Source organism: Oryzias melastigma, linkage group LG8, assembly GCF_002922805.2.
Source record: "Oryzias melastigma strain HK-1 linkage group LG8, ASM292280v2, whole genome shotgun sequence".
Classification (NCBI taxonomy): domain Eukaryota; kingdom Metazoa; phylum Chordata; class Actinopteri; order Beloniformes; family Adrianichthyidae; genus Oryzias; species Oryzias melastigma.
The window spans coordinates 19771921-19787758 of NC_050519.1; the positions used below are offsets into that span (position 1 = coordinate 19771921).

The 15838-nt window shown below is 37.1% G+C and overlaps 1 protein-coding gene across 1 annotated transcript; it reads left to right on the forward strand.

Moving 5' to 3' along the window:
* Positions 1-5778: 5778 nt before the first annotated feature.
* Positions 5779-14137, forward strand: LOC112147000 (cysteine protease ATG4D). The gene is made up of 11 exons (XM_024273113.2): positions 5779-5960; positions 7985-8218; positions 8296-8379; positions 8475-8648; positions 10305-10584; positions 10723-10787; positions 10864-10991; positions 11154-11232; positions 11313-11389; positions 13327-13446; positions 13609-14137. The coding sequence occupies exons 2-11, from the start codon at positions 8053-8055 to the stop codon at positions 13780-13782; spliced, it is 1347 nt and encodes a 448-aa protein (XP_024128881.1). The 5' UTR covers positions 5779-5960; positions 7985-8052; the 3' UTR covers positions 13783-14137.
* The last annotated feature ends 1701 nt before the right edge of the window (positions 14138-15838 follow it).

Consider the following 15838-nt stretch of genomic DNA (forward strand, 5'->3'; position numbering starts at 1 on the left):
GATGGCGGTCGTTGTTAACCCGGGCCTCGACCGATCCGGTATGGGTTTCGTAGGCCTATTTTGCATATTTGATTTGGCAAGATTTTACGTCGGATGCCCTTCCTGACACAACCCTCTGTATTTATCCAGACTTGGGACCGGCACAATGAGACCCTGGCTTGGGCCCCCTCGTGGCTACTGGTTGAAAATATAGTCAAACCCCTAGAGTTTTCCAAATTTCAAGGAATGTTCCGGTGTATCCTTTTGTGCTCCCATTACCCAGGATGCATTGCAGTCGACCCCGAAGATTTTTCCACAGTGGTGGACTTAGATGCGGGACCCAGAGTCATAGAAAATGTTTATTTTTTTAATGTAAGTAAAAACTGTAAACTGATAAGTTTATGATTTTGATGATTAACATAAAACGTTTTAACATTATTTTGATCTGAAATGTAACAATCCTGCTTCAGTAATTCCTGGTTAGCTGGATTGAATTAGATCAGTTTCTGATTGATTGAACACACCTGATCCAGCCAGGTGAGCAGAAGAAGCTTAAACAAGGTTAGCTGTAAAACGAGCAGAACAGTGTTCGTGACCGCTGCAGTAGAGTTAAGTAAGGCCGGATCTAGGCATGGGCAAGGTGGGGCAATGCCCCCCCAAATTTCAGGACTGCCCCCCCAACGTGATGCCATGCAAACAAGAAAAACAGAGCGCTCTCTGCTCTCTCTGGCTCCCATTCAAAGTAGCTACTAGTGCTGATTGGTAGATACAAGGGAGGGCGTGGCCTCTCGCTTCTCTTGGGTCCTCCTCTCACGCTCATGTGCACAGAGCGGCAGAGACACGCGGTTCTTAGCAGCGGCGCTGTTTAGAAGTTTTTATCTGCCGTTTGTCGCTTAAATGGCTCGATTACCCAAAATCTGAACTCTTTCTTTTCTTCATCTGTTGCTCTCTTTGTTGTAATGTGGAGGAAAAAGCGAGAAACGAGTTGACAAAGCGCAGGTTTCTGGTTGTTAAAGCTAGCGCTGTTTGTAGCAGCTAAGCTAAAAGTACCGGAGCATTAGCTGTGTTTGAGATGACTCGCCTGTGACGCCTCGGTGAGACCAGGCGGATGCAGGCGGGGAAAGGCCCCTGACATGAAGGGGGACGGTGGGAAGTTGGGGTTGTCTTTCATATTCCATTGAATTTTAATTTGCCTCACCTCCTTAGTATAAACTTTAAAATTATGTTGTTTATAATATTAAAAAAAAAAAACATTTGTCCGTGGACAACAGATATAAAATAGCTGCTGGGTTAATTTAATGTCCACTGTCCCAGATAAATAAATAAAATTGAAATTCTTGTTGATTTTTAAAGGCAACAATATAATATATATTATTTGAAATCTTAATTTTTACATAAGTGATTTACTACTATGTAGCCTATTACTAAAACACAAACTCATATCTATAAAGAAAATACATTATGAACTTTAAAGAATTATAGTGTTATTGTTGATTAATTTTTATAGTGTTTTGAGTAATTTAGTGAAAATAACAAGAAACGATTCAACAAAATACCAAAACTATACAACAGGATTTCAAATGCTGGATTTGAACTAATTCCCTGCTGATGAAAATACATTCTGTTATCACTAAAGATTTTCTCATCCATGGATTTTTTTAAGCAATTTTGAAACAGGAATCAAGAGTTTCTGCAGTAGCAACTTGTTGGTTTGGTACATTGATGACGACAAAAATAGATTTTTTTATCTGCTTCAAAGAAAGTGTGTTAGATGTTTTAATAGTTAAAATAGTTTAGTATTTATAAACTAATCTTAAATAAAGTGACAAAATACACATAATAAATAATAAAAATACAAAAAGAACCAAAATAATAAATGGCTAAACAGAACATTAAAAGAAGTAAATAAAAAGCAACAAGAAATACATGAATATATATTTTTAAAAAAATAAACCAAATAGAAACTATTACAAATGAATAAAAATGACTCAAAGTAATAAATAAATAAATAAGATGTACCAAAAAAGACCAAAAAGAGACGGATAAGCAAACAGACTTCTGATCCGGATGACGAGGAAGTGACGATCTTCATGGACAGAACTTCCTCCAAAATCCTAATTCTTTCTCCTTCCAGTTCACCAAAGACTCTTTTAGCTAATTCTCCAATGTTTATTGACTGTGATCAATACATTCAATCATTGGTTTCTCAGAGTTCTTGATAAAATAATCAAAGCTAACATCAAAATGCTCTTTCATTGATTTACAATCCTTTCCAACTGCGGTCAAATGAGCCGCCGTTCACATTTCCGTGGTCACATCAAGAAGCTCCGTGGAGTCTGGTGGAGATTTTCCAGCGTTCTCAGTCCTGCTACCGTAAGTATTGGATGAAACTCACACCAAAAATCCAGTGATGCTGATTTGACCACAGAAATGTGAACGGCGGCTCATTTGACTGCAGTCAATGTGAAGATACCATCTTCTCTTCTCCAGAACCTGAACTAGACACTAGGAACAGATGAGGGTTTAGTGCATGTGCAGCAGAGCTGTTGATGGAAAGAAGATCATTCATTCAAAAAGTGTGATTGACTGAAATTTAAAAGGAGAAATACTCTGAAATGCAAAAACTAAATAATTTCTTATTACTTTTGTTCTCTTTCTGAAGAAAAATGACACACAGACATGTTAAAAACTCTAAAAACTGTGTTGTTTTGTTTTTATCGGATTGGGGCTTTTCATAGGGTTGGGAGGATTTTACACCAGAACCATTTTGTATCCCTAAACTTGCCCCCCCTGATATTCTGTTTGCACCCCCAATAGGGGCTGGCTAGATCCTGTCATGATTCTGAGTCTGGTTTTCAGTTTCTCATTGTCAGATCATCTGTTCTGTTCTGTTACAGCACTGGTTTGTTTTCTCCTGGTTTTGTCATGTTTTGAGTTTATTAAGTAAATCTTTGAGTTTCTGCCACAAATCCTGTCTCCTGCGTTTGGGTCCTCCACCACCATTCCTGACAGATCCGGCCCTGGAGTTAAGTGTCTTTTGTGTTTTAACGTGGAACATTTTGGAGAGGGATTAACCCTGTTATCTCTCCATCTTCGTTGTATGTGTTTTTCCAGGATAATCCTGAAGAAAATGGCTCTGCTGGAAAAGATTTCCCCCTTATAGGCCAAAAAAACATTGGGACAACCTAAAAAAATGACAAAGTATGTCGATGTGTGGTGAAGAATATGATACATGTTAAATATGCATGTTATAAAAAGGTTTGTATCTTCTTTTTACTGCTCTCTATTATTAACCCTTGTGTTCAGGATTGTGAGTATCCAGCATCAGGAGAAGGTCAGTGGGGGTCCACTGCTGCTACTTGACCTCATGGATGAGGCATCAGGACAGAGACCTTCCACCAGTCCTCCTGATTTCTTCTATCTGGGAGTAAACTACAGCAGTGGGTAAAAGAGAGAAGAGTGAAGAAAGAGAGGAAGGAAGGAGTGACCCACCAGCCTGAAGAAGAAAAAGAATCACTAGCGGCGTTTCCATTACACATTTGCCTAAAATTTTATCTAAATTCTAGGAATTTAGGAAAATACGGTTTTGAAATGACACTGTTTCCATGAAATCATAATTTTGCAATAAAGCACAAACCAACTCACACGATAAGTCATTAAAAACACGACAATGAATGAGATCAAGTATTTTTTTTATTTGATTCACTAACAAAGGAGCATTGCGGTGACGTCACAGCTCTGTCTGGAGAGCGTGTGCTGCGTAGAGTCTATTGACAGTCTCAGGTGCACTTGACAGACTTGTTCAGCAGTTTTTAAATAAATCATTTTAACAAGTAAGCTGCTGGACCTTTTTTTGTTTAAAAACACAACGAGATCCATTTAAGTTTCTGTCCCTGCACTCGTGCTTTTCCTCAAACGAGACTTTAGCATTTTTAGGCTCCAAGCTGCAGAAGTGTAGCTGCAGATGAAGCCATGAGGAAATCTTGGTGATTTTATTATGGAGGAGCTGCATGATTCCGTATGACACTCAACTTATAAAGAGCTGTGAAACTGTTGGATCCTGCCGCCCGCTGTGCTGCACTCATGACAGACACTTCATACAAAGAGGCGCATTTATTTTGAAAAGTGTTTCCATTACAGTTTTGCGAAAAATGTCTGTTTCGATACTCCCCAAATCCCACCTCCTCTAAGGGCAAAAACTTTATTTCGAAAAATGCCAGTTTTTTCAAAACTGTGGTGTTTCCATTAGGAGGATTTATCGAAATTCCAATTTGCGAAATTTCAGAGTTAATGGAAATGTGACTAGTGATGAGCTTCTAGACCTGATCAGAGAAGACATGAGGCAGAAGAGCAGAGGGCACGAGAGAGGAGGGAGACTTTTGACCAACTTTATAGTCTCCTGGAAAAATATGCCAACAAATAACCACATTTGGTTTCTGAGAATAAATAAATGAAGTTTATATTTGATGTATAAAAAATGTTTGCTTTTTTTATATAAATAAAGGTCTAAATCCAACACAGTAATCGTCATTCATTGTAACACTTTGATTTCTAACTATTTACAAAGATGGTCGACATGGATAGGAGGGGGGGGCTTCAACTGAGACGCAGGACTGGAATTTTCTGGCTGTCGATTGAGACATCTTGTAGGATGGTCTGCAGAGAGTTTAGGATGCATCTTCACTGTAGACTGCATCGTCCATCTTCCTGGTTTGCAGGGTTGGCTGAGGACGGATGCTGCATGACCTAAAATGATCTATAAATACATAAATATGAGATAATGCATGCACCGTCCTAAATTTTTTTTAACAAAACCTTTAAAAAAAATCACTTGATTAATTAATTACCTGTTAAAAGTAATCAAGGTGGGGTGGTACCTCACGCAGGGCAGAAACCTCAGTAGGTAGTTGGTTCTGTAAGACAGCACCGCTGGTGGCCTCCAAAACAGCCTCTTCCTCCTCATCATCACCTCCACATCTTCCTCTGGGGCCTCGGTGTCATCAGCACAGGGGCAAATATTTTGCAGAATGGCATAAGCTGTGACAACCTGCAAAATATAAATTAAATGTATAAATTTATAGAAATATATTCAAAAGAATATAAAATGCTGCTTAGTTTTTTTTTTTTTTTTTTACAATCTTCTTAAGCTCAGAAAAAGGTAGGTACTTATTCTCTGTTGCATTTACTGCTATAACTTGTGAAATACAACTTGAATAATCTACAAACCCACAAATTCAGTAATTCTATATTTTACAACCTGTAATGCAGTTGCTAAGTAAAAAAATAAAACTAGCTAAAGCTAACATATAAAAGAGTTGGAGGGGTTTTTTTTTCTTTCTTATTTTTAAAGAGCGTTTGTAAACTGTAGCCTACTATGGAGCTAAAACAATAACGTCTTTTTTGTCTTGAATTTAAGTTTCGAAAGCTTTTATTTTGAAGTTTCAGAAATATTGCACTGACAAAGATAACCAAATTTTAAATTATTAGAATGCATCTGCGGGCAAGTAAAAGTTGCGATGGATAGAATTATTAGCACTCTTTCTCTTAAGTTCTGTCTTTCTAAACACACAAAAAGTAAAGTACAACTTTCGTCTTCGAGAAGATCCACTTCCGCTACCGGTATGGACTTGAGCGTTATTCTCCATTTTGTCTGCAGCAATGTATTAATTTAAAAATATGTATATATTATTTTTTAATTATTTCAATCATTTTTAATATATTTATTTTATCTAAAAACCATCAGGATCCAAGATTATAAGGTTGGACCGTTGCAGAAACATTAGCACGTGACCACCATAAGCAGGAAGTGACGACAACGTCACTATTGTAGTTTGCTTTTGTGTAGATGTGTGTGTCGTTCTTAGCTGAATCCAAAAAAAGACACACAAGTCAGCACTGGTAAATTTAAGTTATTTTTATTTTTAAACTAACCGATAGAGTAGTCTGTAAGGAAAAGAAGAAATCACGATGCGACAATGAAGGTACGTGTTTGTTCACTCACACGGTCATTTGCCGTGTAAACTTAGGTAAGTGTGTCCTGTCAGCTAAAATGTAAAAATCATCAACTGAACTCTGCATAAATAAAAACAACATTCACATGCAACTGTACATGACATATCTTTAAATGCTCATTGTGGAGTTTTTATGTTTATGTTGCCGTTTAAATAGTTTCAGTCCAAAAATTGTTCCCTGCTGGTTTACACAATAAATGTTTACAAATTGCATTTATTTGTACAGTAGTTTTAAACCCCAAACTTCAGGAGGGAACAGTAGAGTTTAATTTTAATCATCTGCAGTTAAATCTTGGTGATTGAATTATATTTTAGTTATTAGTCAGCCAATAACATAATTAGAGACAATTATGAGCAGGAAAACCAAATGTTTTGGATTTCCTCCTCACTGTAAGCCATGTTGGGACGTGCTTTCAAGATCTCAACTGTTTGCATTTGTCATTTGAACTGAAGAAGAATTAAATACAAGAGGAGTCAGCGGTCTGACACGCGTGACCTTTGAGCGTTCCTGCAAAACTTCATAAGAAAGCAGCATTCCTCTGTGATCAATCCATGTGTCCTTGTGATCCCGCTGGAGGAACAGGGTTTACCAAGTCAGACAAATCTGTTCCAACTTGTTTATTTCAGCTGGCCACAGCACTTGTGCTGTTTCCTCCAAGAAAAAATAATGTGGCACACAAGAAAAAGAGCTATGCTAGTCTTCCAAATAGATTATAATGATTTTTGTCACATTGTTTAATATCTTTGAGAGTTTACTAACTAAATTATACAAAAAGAAAATCACCTAAAAAGCCTCAACATCCTAAATGTCACATAATTTTTTTGTCAAAATGTTTTTCATCCTGTCTGTTGAAATATTTCATTAGGTTTGTCAAAAAATTAACTTTTAAGTCTATTTTACTGAGTTGACTTATATGTTGATAAAATGTAAATTTTTAACTTTTTTATATCGGTTCAAATGATCTGTGTTCTTGTTAAAAGTATTTAATCAACTGAACTGATAACAAATTCAGAGCATCAGTATTTATGTTTTTTACAGCTGTGAACCCTAACGCAGGTGATTAATTGACCAGAATTAACGCGTTAATATTCGTTAACGAAAATTAATTTTTCGTCGAGGAGCAGCAGTCCTTTCTTTGCCTCACAGATTTAGGCTTCCATGGTGTGTTTTTGTTCAAAAGGTGCATGTTTTCATAAGATTTACCTAGTAAAACATTGTCATTAATACTGATTAATCACAACACAAAAATGTGATTAATCTGATTTTTTTTCAATCAATTAACAGCCTTAATTTAAAATGAATGCGCTGAATGTAGAGTTTTGTGTGGGATTTTATATTGTGATTGTTCGCGGATAGTAAGTGGTCTGCAAATACTGTAACATAGACAAAGTTATTGTTTCCCAGGTTTGCAATTAATTTTTAATTGATTCCTGGCTCCAATGTTTTATAATAACACCCTTTCTTTTTGTTGCTTTTAATTGTTACAATCCTATTTTTTTCAGTTTTCTGTTAATTATTTTAGTCTTCTTTTTTTCTGTAATGGTCTGGCCTTCATGTTGGGGCTTTTTTGCTGAAGCTGTGGTGTTACAAATAAACCAAAACAACATTTATTCTCTGTTCCATTTTTTTCTATATCATTAATGTAACAAGCTATATTAAAATATAACTTTTGACTTTAATGGATGTGTTTCTGCTGAACTTCATTCCAGTCAAAATGTTTAAAATATTTTTAGAATATAATATTTTTGTCCTCTCACGTGATACTTCGCTGGATTGAAACCGCTTAAATGAGATATCTGACATTCCTCTGATCACAGGGTGCAGTCACATGTTTGACTTTTTTCCCATTTTCTGTTGCCGAGAAGGATTCGTTTTGATGCTTTTCTCAGGAGTTTCCAGAGGTGAAACCTGTTTGCAGCTGCTTCACAAGATGTGATTTACTGTGCTTGGCTGCTCCAGTCACGTGTTTTAACTCTTTGGTCTTTCCGTTTAGGCTGCTGTCGAAAAGGGAGGAGCTTTCTTACTGATTTCTAGTCACCGCTTGTGAATCTGAATCCCAGCATGCATTGCAATGACCCGCCAGCTGCTGATGACCCCATGGATGACTGGCTCTTCCTGTCGCATAAGTCTGTCGAGTCCCTGAGCGAAACGACGTCTTTGCAGGAGACGGCGGACAAAGGGAAGCTCAAATCCAAGCTGGTTTCTGCCTGGAACAGTGTCAAATATGGTCAGATTTGTTATTGTGACTCCAAAACTCACTGAGCATTTCTGTGTTTCAAATTCATGAACTGTTTAATTTTTCAGGCTGGTCCTTGAAGCAGAAAGCAAAATTCAGCAAAAGCTCTCCCCTGATCTTACTGGGAAAGTCGTATGAGCTCAAGGATGAAGGTGAGGCGGTCTCATCAGCTAATAATGTGAGGAGGGAAAGAAAAAGCTTTCTAAAACCATCAGTTTCTAAAATGTCAATTCTGCAATTGTTCTAGTGAATAAAGAGCGTTTCCGTCGCGCCTTTGCATCGCTCCTGTGGCTGACGTACAGGCGGGGCTTCCCCCAGCTCGCTGGCTGCTCCCTGACCACCGACAGCGGGTGGGGTTGTGTTCTACGAACGGGCCAAATGCTGCTGGCTCGAGGTCTCCTCCTACACCTGATGCCACCAGGTAACAATTGAAACACCGTAGAGTCTGTTTAAAAAGTGAATCCTTTTCAAGCGGTGTGCAGCCTGTGTTTGCTCTGTTCTCTGGCTCTTCTGCATCAAAGCAAAACAGAAAAACAAAGAGTCTGTTGGTTTTATTTTTTTATTTTTTAAGGGATTTTGAAACTGTAAAGAATGATGGAATATTAAGGCCATCATAAAAAATAAAATAATGGTAAAAAAATATATATATATTTTTACAAGAATTGAATCATAACATTATGAGAAAGACGTCTTAATTTTAGGATTATAAAGTTGTAAAATAATGAGAAAAAAAAAAATCCTAATTTTAGAAGAAAAAGGTGTTAAAATTATAAGAAAAATCTTAATTTCATGAGAATATAGTGTTAATTTTATGAGAATAAAGTCTTCATTTTAAGAAAATAATGTTGTAAATTATACGAAAAACAATCCTAATTTTAAGGGAATGAAATGTTAAAAATTATAAGAAAAAAGTCCTAACTTTAGGAGAATATTGTTGTAAAATTATAAGAAAAAAATCGTAAGTTTAAAAGAATAAAGTGTTATGAGAAAAAGTCAAAACATATCTAAAGAAATTTGTGAATTTGTACAAAAAAGCAGTTTTTTTTTTACAAAAATCAAATTTTACATTTATGAAAAAAAGTCACAAATTTACAAATTTTGCAATAAGAAAATGATGGTGTAAGCCTCAATCTCTATTATGCGTGATTAAATCTGTCAGTGCATCTATTTATGGTGATGCCATAAGGTTTTAATTTATTATAGGAATCCATATCCCATAATGCATTTGGACCCTCTTTGTAGATTTTCATCTGAAGAGTTCTAGTTTCTACAAACTCTTTTCAGTCTCATTATAACTATAGTAAACAATGTTGACTTGCTGAAATGCTTCATATTTACTTATTTTTAAACCAATGATAGAGTAACTGCTTACAATGCATTCTGTATCTCTCATTTTAAAACATGATATGAATTCTCTTTTGTTTATTATATTTTCTTTTTAAACATCCTTTTACATTTATGACTTTATCCTGTTGATTCTCAATTTAAAACTTATGAAATTATAGCTTCATTATTATCAAATTTGACTTTTGCTAACTCATCATCCTACAAGTTTACTATTGTAAAAGTTTGACTTTTTCCTCATAACTCTATAACTTTATTCTCTGAAAAGAATGTATTTAGATTTTTTTGTGGTTGCGCTAATTCTCCATCCTAGTAAAAACCTTTCAAGTTTTATCGAACATTTAGTATTTCAAATCTGGGATTTTTTGCTTTTTAAATGTATGTTTCATCTGTAACAATTAATTCAGAAAAAAGAAGGGTTTGATAAACAGAAAACTTTATAACTTTACACTTACTTCAAATGTGTGTATATGATTTAGATTAGAGCTGTGAGGCTTCAAGAAAGACAGAAAAGTGCTATACAAGAATACGCTATTTATCATTACGCATCGACCATTACTCATACCTGTCAGAAATAATTTCTAATTTCCCAAATTCATGTTTTTTTTCTTTCTAAATAAAAAAAAAACTGGGAGGAGCCCAGCTAAGTGTTCTTTCTGACTTCATACTGGATTTGGATTACCGTACTTCATCAAATCTCATTTTCCGTACAAATAAGGATGTGTTTTTGCAGGCTGGATGTGGTCGGTGTGGTACCGGGCTGTGAAGGATGACCTGGACCTGCCTCACCGAGCTGACTGCACCGAGTGCAAATCAAACTTGAGGTGTCGATATCTGAGCCTCGGGTCCTTGTATGACAGACCTCTGGAGGCCATGCACAGAAAGGTGGTTTCCTGGTTTGCAGACCACCCTAAAGCCCCCTTCGGCGTACACAGGCTTGTGGAGTTGGGTGCGAGCTCAGGGAAGAAGGCTGGGGACTGGTACGGCCCGTCCATCATGGCGCACATCCTACAGTGAGACCCGAAACCACGCCGTAACATCAGAGCGCACTGGAGAGCCGGCTCCAGGTTTGCTCTCTGATCTGCGGCGGCCTCTCCAGTGTGTTCCCAGCATGCATTTCTTTGCAGAGAGCAAACTTGATTCTTTTCCAGGAAAGCCGTGGCAGCTTCAGTCGACCTTCCCAATTTGGTGGTCTACGTTGCTCAGGATTGCACCAGTGAGCGTCTCTTCAAACTTTGCTAAAATGGAAGCTGGAAGTTTTTTTCTGAAGCACGTTTTTTGTTTATTCTCAGTCTACCTGCAGGATGTACGGGGGTTATGTGAGCGGCCTCTTCCCCACTCCTGGAAGTCTGTCATCATCCTGGTTCCCATGCGACTCGGGGGACAGGACCTCAATCCTTCCTACATCTCCTGCGTCAAAGTATTGAAACAATTCTTTATTTTAATGTAATATTCTCGGCTGTTGAGTAAACAGATCAGAGCTGAAGGCCTCTTGTGGGGGTTATGGATCTTCTGACACACGAAGTGTATATTTCTATAAACCACTTTTGTATTTAAGCATAAACTTTATTTATATTATCAGAAACTCCTGGAGTTGCAGTGTTGTATTGGAATCATTGGCGGTAAACCGAAGCACTCCCTGTTCTTTGTTGGCTTCCAGGGTAAGAACAAGGACAGTGTAGGTTAAAACATTGCTGCTCCTCAGTCATATGTTTCTTTTTTTCCTTCCACTGAATGAAAGATGACCAGCTGCTGTACTTGGACCCCCATTACTGTCAGCTCACCGTGAATGTGACCAAAGAGAACTTTCCCTTAGAGGTAGGAAGTTCTCTTTCTTTCACCAATAGTTTGTGCGTGTTTGACATTCATCTCTTTATCTGGCCTATTATTTTTATACATAGAAGTCATCATGACTTGTCATCAAAACTGTCAAATGCATTTAAACCTGGAGTGTGCTTGTGTTGACATCACCACATGAGTTGCTGATCAAATGACAAACTCTTACTATCTGTGACGGTTCTTACATTTTGTCTAAATATGGTGACATAGTCCTTTCTTAAAACTCTTCAAAGTTTATCCATTAAGTCTTGAATTTTTCCATCCTTTCGTCAAATCTTAAAGTACATTCACACTGAACGTGATTTGCACTGCGGAGGCGACCAGTTTCAATGTTAAGTCAGTGGAACAGACACGAATTGATGGGAAGTCCTGTGGCGTGATTTAAGTGGAGTTACCAGGGCGGGTGAAGAAGAGATACCGCGGCGGTTCTCTGGCTGCCGTCACCCAGCCTCCTTTAGTCCAGCAGAGCTCACTCGCTAGATATGCCGGCAGACAGTCCCCCCCCCTCCTTTTTTTTTTTCGTCCTCTCGGGTTAATGCAGGACAGCCTTCAAACTCTGTCACAGAGTAACAGAAACACTGTGGAAGCGGCTGTCATCCAGACACAATCCCAGGAGTGAGATCGAAGCCCGGGAAAATATTTGAATAATCTCATAAACCAGACAAAGACGTGATTACCGATGTTTTTATAGGACCGTTCACAATAAATAAATCTGATTTCTCAACATAATCCTCCCAACTTCCATATATTGTAAGTGACATATACACGTACACCGCTCCACGTCAGGCTTAAAACACTAGCTTATAGCTCCTCCCACACACAACCAAGCAACCCAAGCAAAGGAATGCATTTGTTGACAGGCGTCAGGTAGTGAATTTGCTGTGTGGCGAAAGAGGGGCGGGGCATGCAAATTTGTTGCGCCAATCGCTTTTGGTGTGAATGCACCTAAAGACAAGTGTGTCATATTTGATGAACAGTATTTTTCCTTGAATTCTCCACGTTTGTTCCCGTCTTTTGCCATTGAGTCATGCGGACCGCTTTTTACTAGACTAGACCAAGTGAGGCTACAGTTCTTATCTCTTTGTTATCTTTGATGACCTCCTGGATGAGTCGGTACTGTGTTCTTGGAGTGTCTTTGTGGTGAAACTTCTCTCAAAGGCCAATCAGATTTAAAAGGTTTTCTCTCCTTAACCCTGTGAAGCCTGTTACATCAAAGAACTGACAGAAAATTCATTTTTTTTATGGAATTTAAATATTTTTTCCAAATCTTTTAAAGAAATAGACAAAAACTGTTTTGCAACAGATTTTTTATGAGATATATAGTATCAATTATGATACATTCAGTCATTTGCTACGTTCTTGTCTGCAACAATGTTAATTTAAGATGTAAAAATAGTGACATGACATTTCAGGGGGAAAAAAATCGCTGAATTACCCGCTGTCTCAAATTTGATCCACACATTTTTAATATGGTGTTACTGTATTATAAAGAACTAATTATCAACAAATTTTACTTTCTTTCAATATAGCAAGTAGTTGTTTAAGAAAATAAATAAGAACAGACGAGTTATTCTCACCACAAAGTTCTGAAAATTAGCTACAAAGTGTTTTGTATTTTGAAATTAGCAGGAAAAGCTCTTCTACTCCCCCTAGTGGCCTGATGATGAACTACAAAGCAGAAAATAGACCAATGGGTTTGTAGGAATACTTTTAATCAGTTAGGGGTCTCAGAAATGCATTTATTGACTATGATACAAATGGTCGTATAAGTGATTGAAATATTGGGGAAAAAAGGTTTAATTTAAAATCAGTTTTTGGTGTTTTTCTGTTTTTGTCCTTTTCAATACTCTCTTGGCCAAATGCAAAGCTCAACTAACTAACTTATTTGTTAATATCTATTTTCTCTTTGCTTGCAGTCATTTCATTGTAAATATCCCAGGAAAATGCCGTTCTCCCGCATGGATCCCAGCTGCACCATCGGATTTTATGCAAGTGGACAACAGGAGCTCGACTTATTGTGCACAAATGTTAACGAGGTTTGCCTGATCATCTATTGAAATCAAACACATTTTTGCTTGTTATTTAGGGTTAGGCAACATTGAGTTTTCTAAAAAAGCTGACATGCCAACATTTGACCAAAAATACACATGTGATTTAACTCTGGAGTCCTTTGACATTCAAGTCCTGCTCTCCCACAGGTGGTCTCCACGTCAGCAGAGGCGTACCCCATGTTTATATTTTCAGAGGGAGAAAGTTGGAAGGACGAGGAGCACAGCAGCTCTCCCATGCATGGCGTCACCTATATCCAGAGGAACAACGATTTGAAGAGAGCCAGCACCACCAGCAGCATGGATGAGTTTGTTCTGCTGTGACGGAAAAGCTGCAGATACGTCCTTTAATGTGAAGTTTGCACTACTGAGAACCGATAGAGCCGTCTTCACCAGGGAGTCTGCAGAACTGACCCGGCTTCTGTCCTTCATGCTGTATTTTAAGACTGCTTTTTGTACATTTGTAAATGTATTTAATAGTCAGTTTAGGAAATATTAAACCTGTTTGTGTGAAAAAAAACAAACTGCAAAAATAAGGGTTCACAAAGTGGAAGGCTTTTGTTGCTGTGAGATCGGCGTTTCACGTCACTCTGCTCCACTTTGGGTTCAGTCATTGGATTCTTAGGAACATGTGACTTCCATGTTTCTGACAAATAAATGTGACATTCCTTAAAAGGTATCCGGCTGTGCTGGATTGTTTTTATTTAAATAAAGAGTTTATAAATGGAAGAAATATCCTTGCATTTATTTTCTTGTACTGCACTAACAACTCTAGTGATGTAAACTGTTATTTAAGAAAAAGTGTAATTAAGACTGTAGGTGTTTGTGAATGACCCTCACAGATGACCACTGCTATGAGAGATTTTTTTTAAGAAAGTGGTTGAAGTGAATACTTACTGTATCACACTATTTTAACTGTACTCATACACAAGTACAATCATTGTCAGGAATGATTGGGAGAGCAGGCTCGGTGACAGGAACTTAAAACATTTAATAAATCAATTAAAACATGACAAAAACCCACGTAGAAACAAAAAAAAATGTCTGAACAGAGCAGAGCAGATGATCTGACACTGAGAAACTGAAGATCTGTGGATGTTTTTACCTGAACATGGTGAGACCGACAGGGAACATGGAAAAAGCACCACAAAAACCCAAGCATAGATTCCTGACAGTACCCCTCCCCAAAAGGGCAGATCCCAGATGCCCAAAACACTTCAGAGGAGGGGACCCTTAAGAGCAAACGAAAGTCCAGAAAACAGAAAGTTTCAAGGATTCCTCTGACAATTATTGTCATTTACAAACACCATTTTACTCTTACTCACAAGTAAATGTACAGACTCGAGGCCCATAATCTAAATTCTATTCAAGTTTTTGAATGGAATTATGGACATTAAAACACTTTTCTAAGATTTTCTTTTTTTTAAATGATTTGTACTATTGTATAAATCTATTATACTCTATAACTATCATATGCATCCACACATTGTATTAGTTTCTTACTCGTATATAAGCATAATGGTGTTTATGAGCACTGGCTGTGACTGTTTTAACCTCTTTATTATTGTTAAATTGTTTTTTTTTTTCTTGCAATGATGCACTTTGGCCCAGGTTTCCCTTGAAAAAAGGATCTTATCTCAGTGGGACTTCCTGTTAAAATAAAGGTTTAAATAAACACAAATCAGCCAGTATAATGGTATTACTGCACCACTCTGACATATACTTGGCTGTATACTAAAAAAAATCCTTCTAAAGCCTTATAATTGAAGTATATTTATTATGTGTACAACAAGGTAATTTTGTTGTGGAATCAACAAATTCGGAAAACTTTTCTACAAGACTAGCATAGTGATTGTAAATGACCACAAAAAAAGTACTGTGAAGTTTGTGTGACAAAATAGGAATTGTCTTTCAAAAGAATCCAATAAATTAAACTTAAACCCAAACTGAACTCTAATTATTTTTTTTCCCTAAAAGAAATAATTAAGAACATTCATTTCAACCAAACCCAAACACACTACAGTTCTCATTTACTATCACTTATTATCAATTTATAATTAAACGGGAGTTCAATGTAAAGATATATTGCACATGTATCAAAGTCAAGGCCGAGGGCCGGATCTGGCCCTCCGGGTAATTCCATCCGGCCCTCCAGGTCATTTTTATTTCATTGCTGTCAATGGCCTGATGTTAATCTGCGCTCATTTCTAAGTTGTATAATTTTGACAAAATAAATTTTTATGGAGAGTAAAATATTGAACGTTATTTAAGGTTTAAGTTGATTTAAATCAAATTCAATTTAATTTGTATAGCACTTTTCCAAAAATCCATTTCACTCAAAGAGCTTTAAAGTTTAACTTTACATTGTAAAAACAAAGAA

Coding starts and splice junctions, on each gene's coding strand:
- LOC112147000 (XM_024273113.2), top strand. CDS start 8,053: ATGCATTGCAATGACCCGCCAGCTGCTGATGACCCCATGGATGACTGG. Junction 10,788..10,863: donor CGTTGCTCAGGATTGCACCA/GTGAGCGTCTCT, acceptor GTTTATTCTCAG/TCTACCTGCAGGATGTACGG. Junction 11,233..11,312: donor GTTCTTTGTTGGCTTCCAGG/GTAAGAACAAGG, acceptor ACTGAATGAAAG/ATGACCAGCTGCTGTACTTG.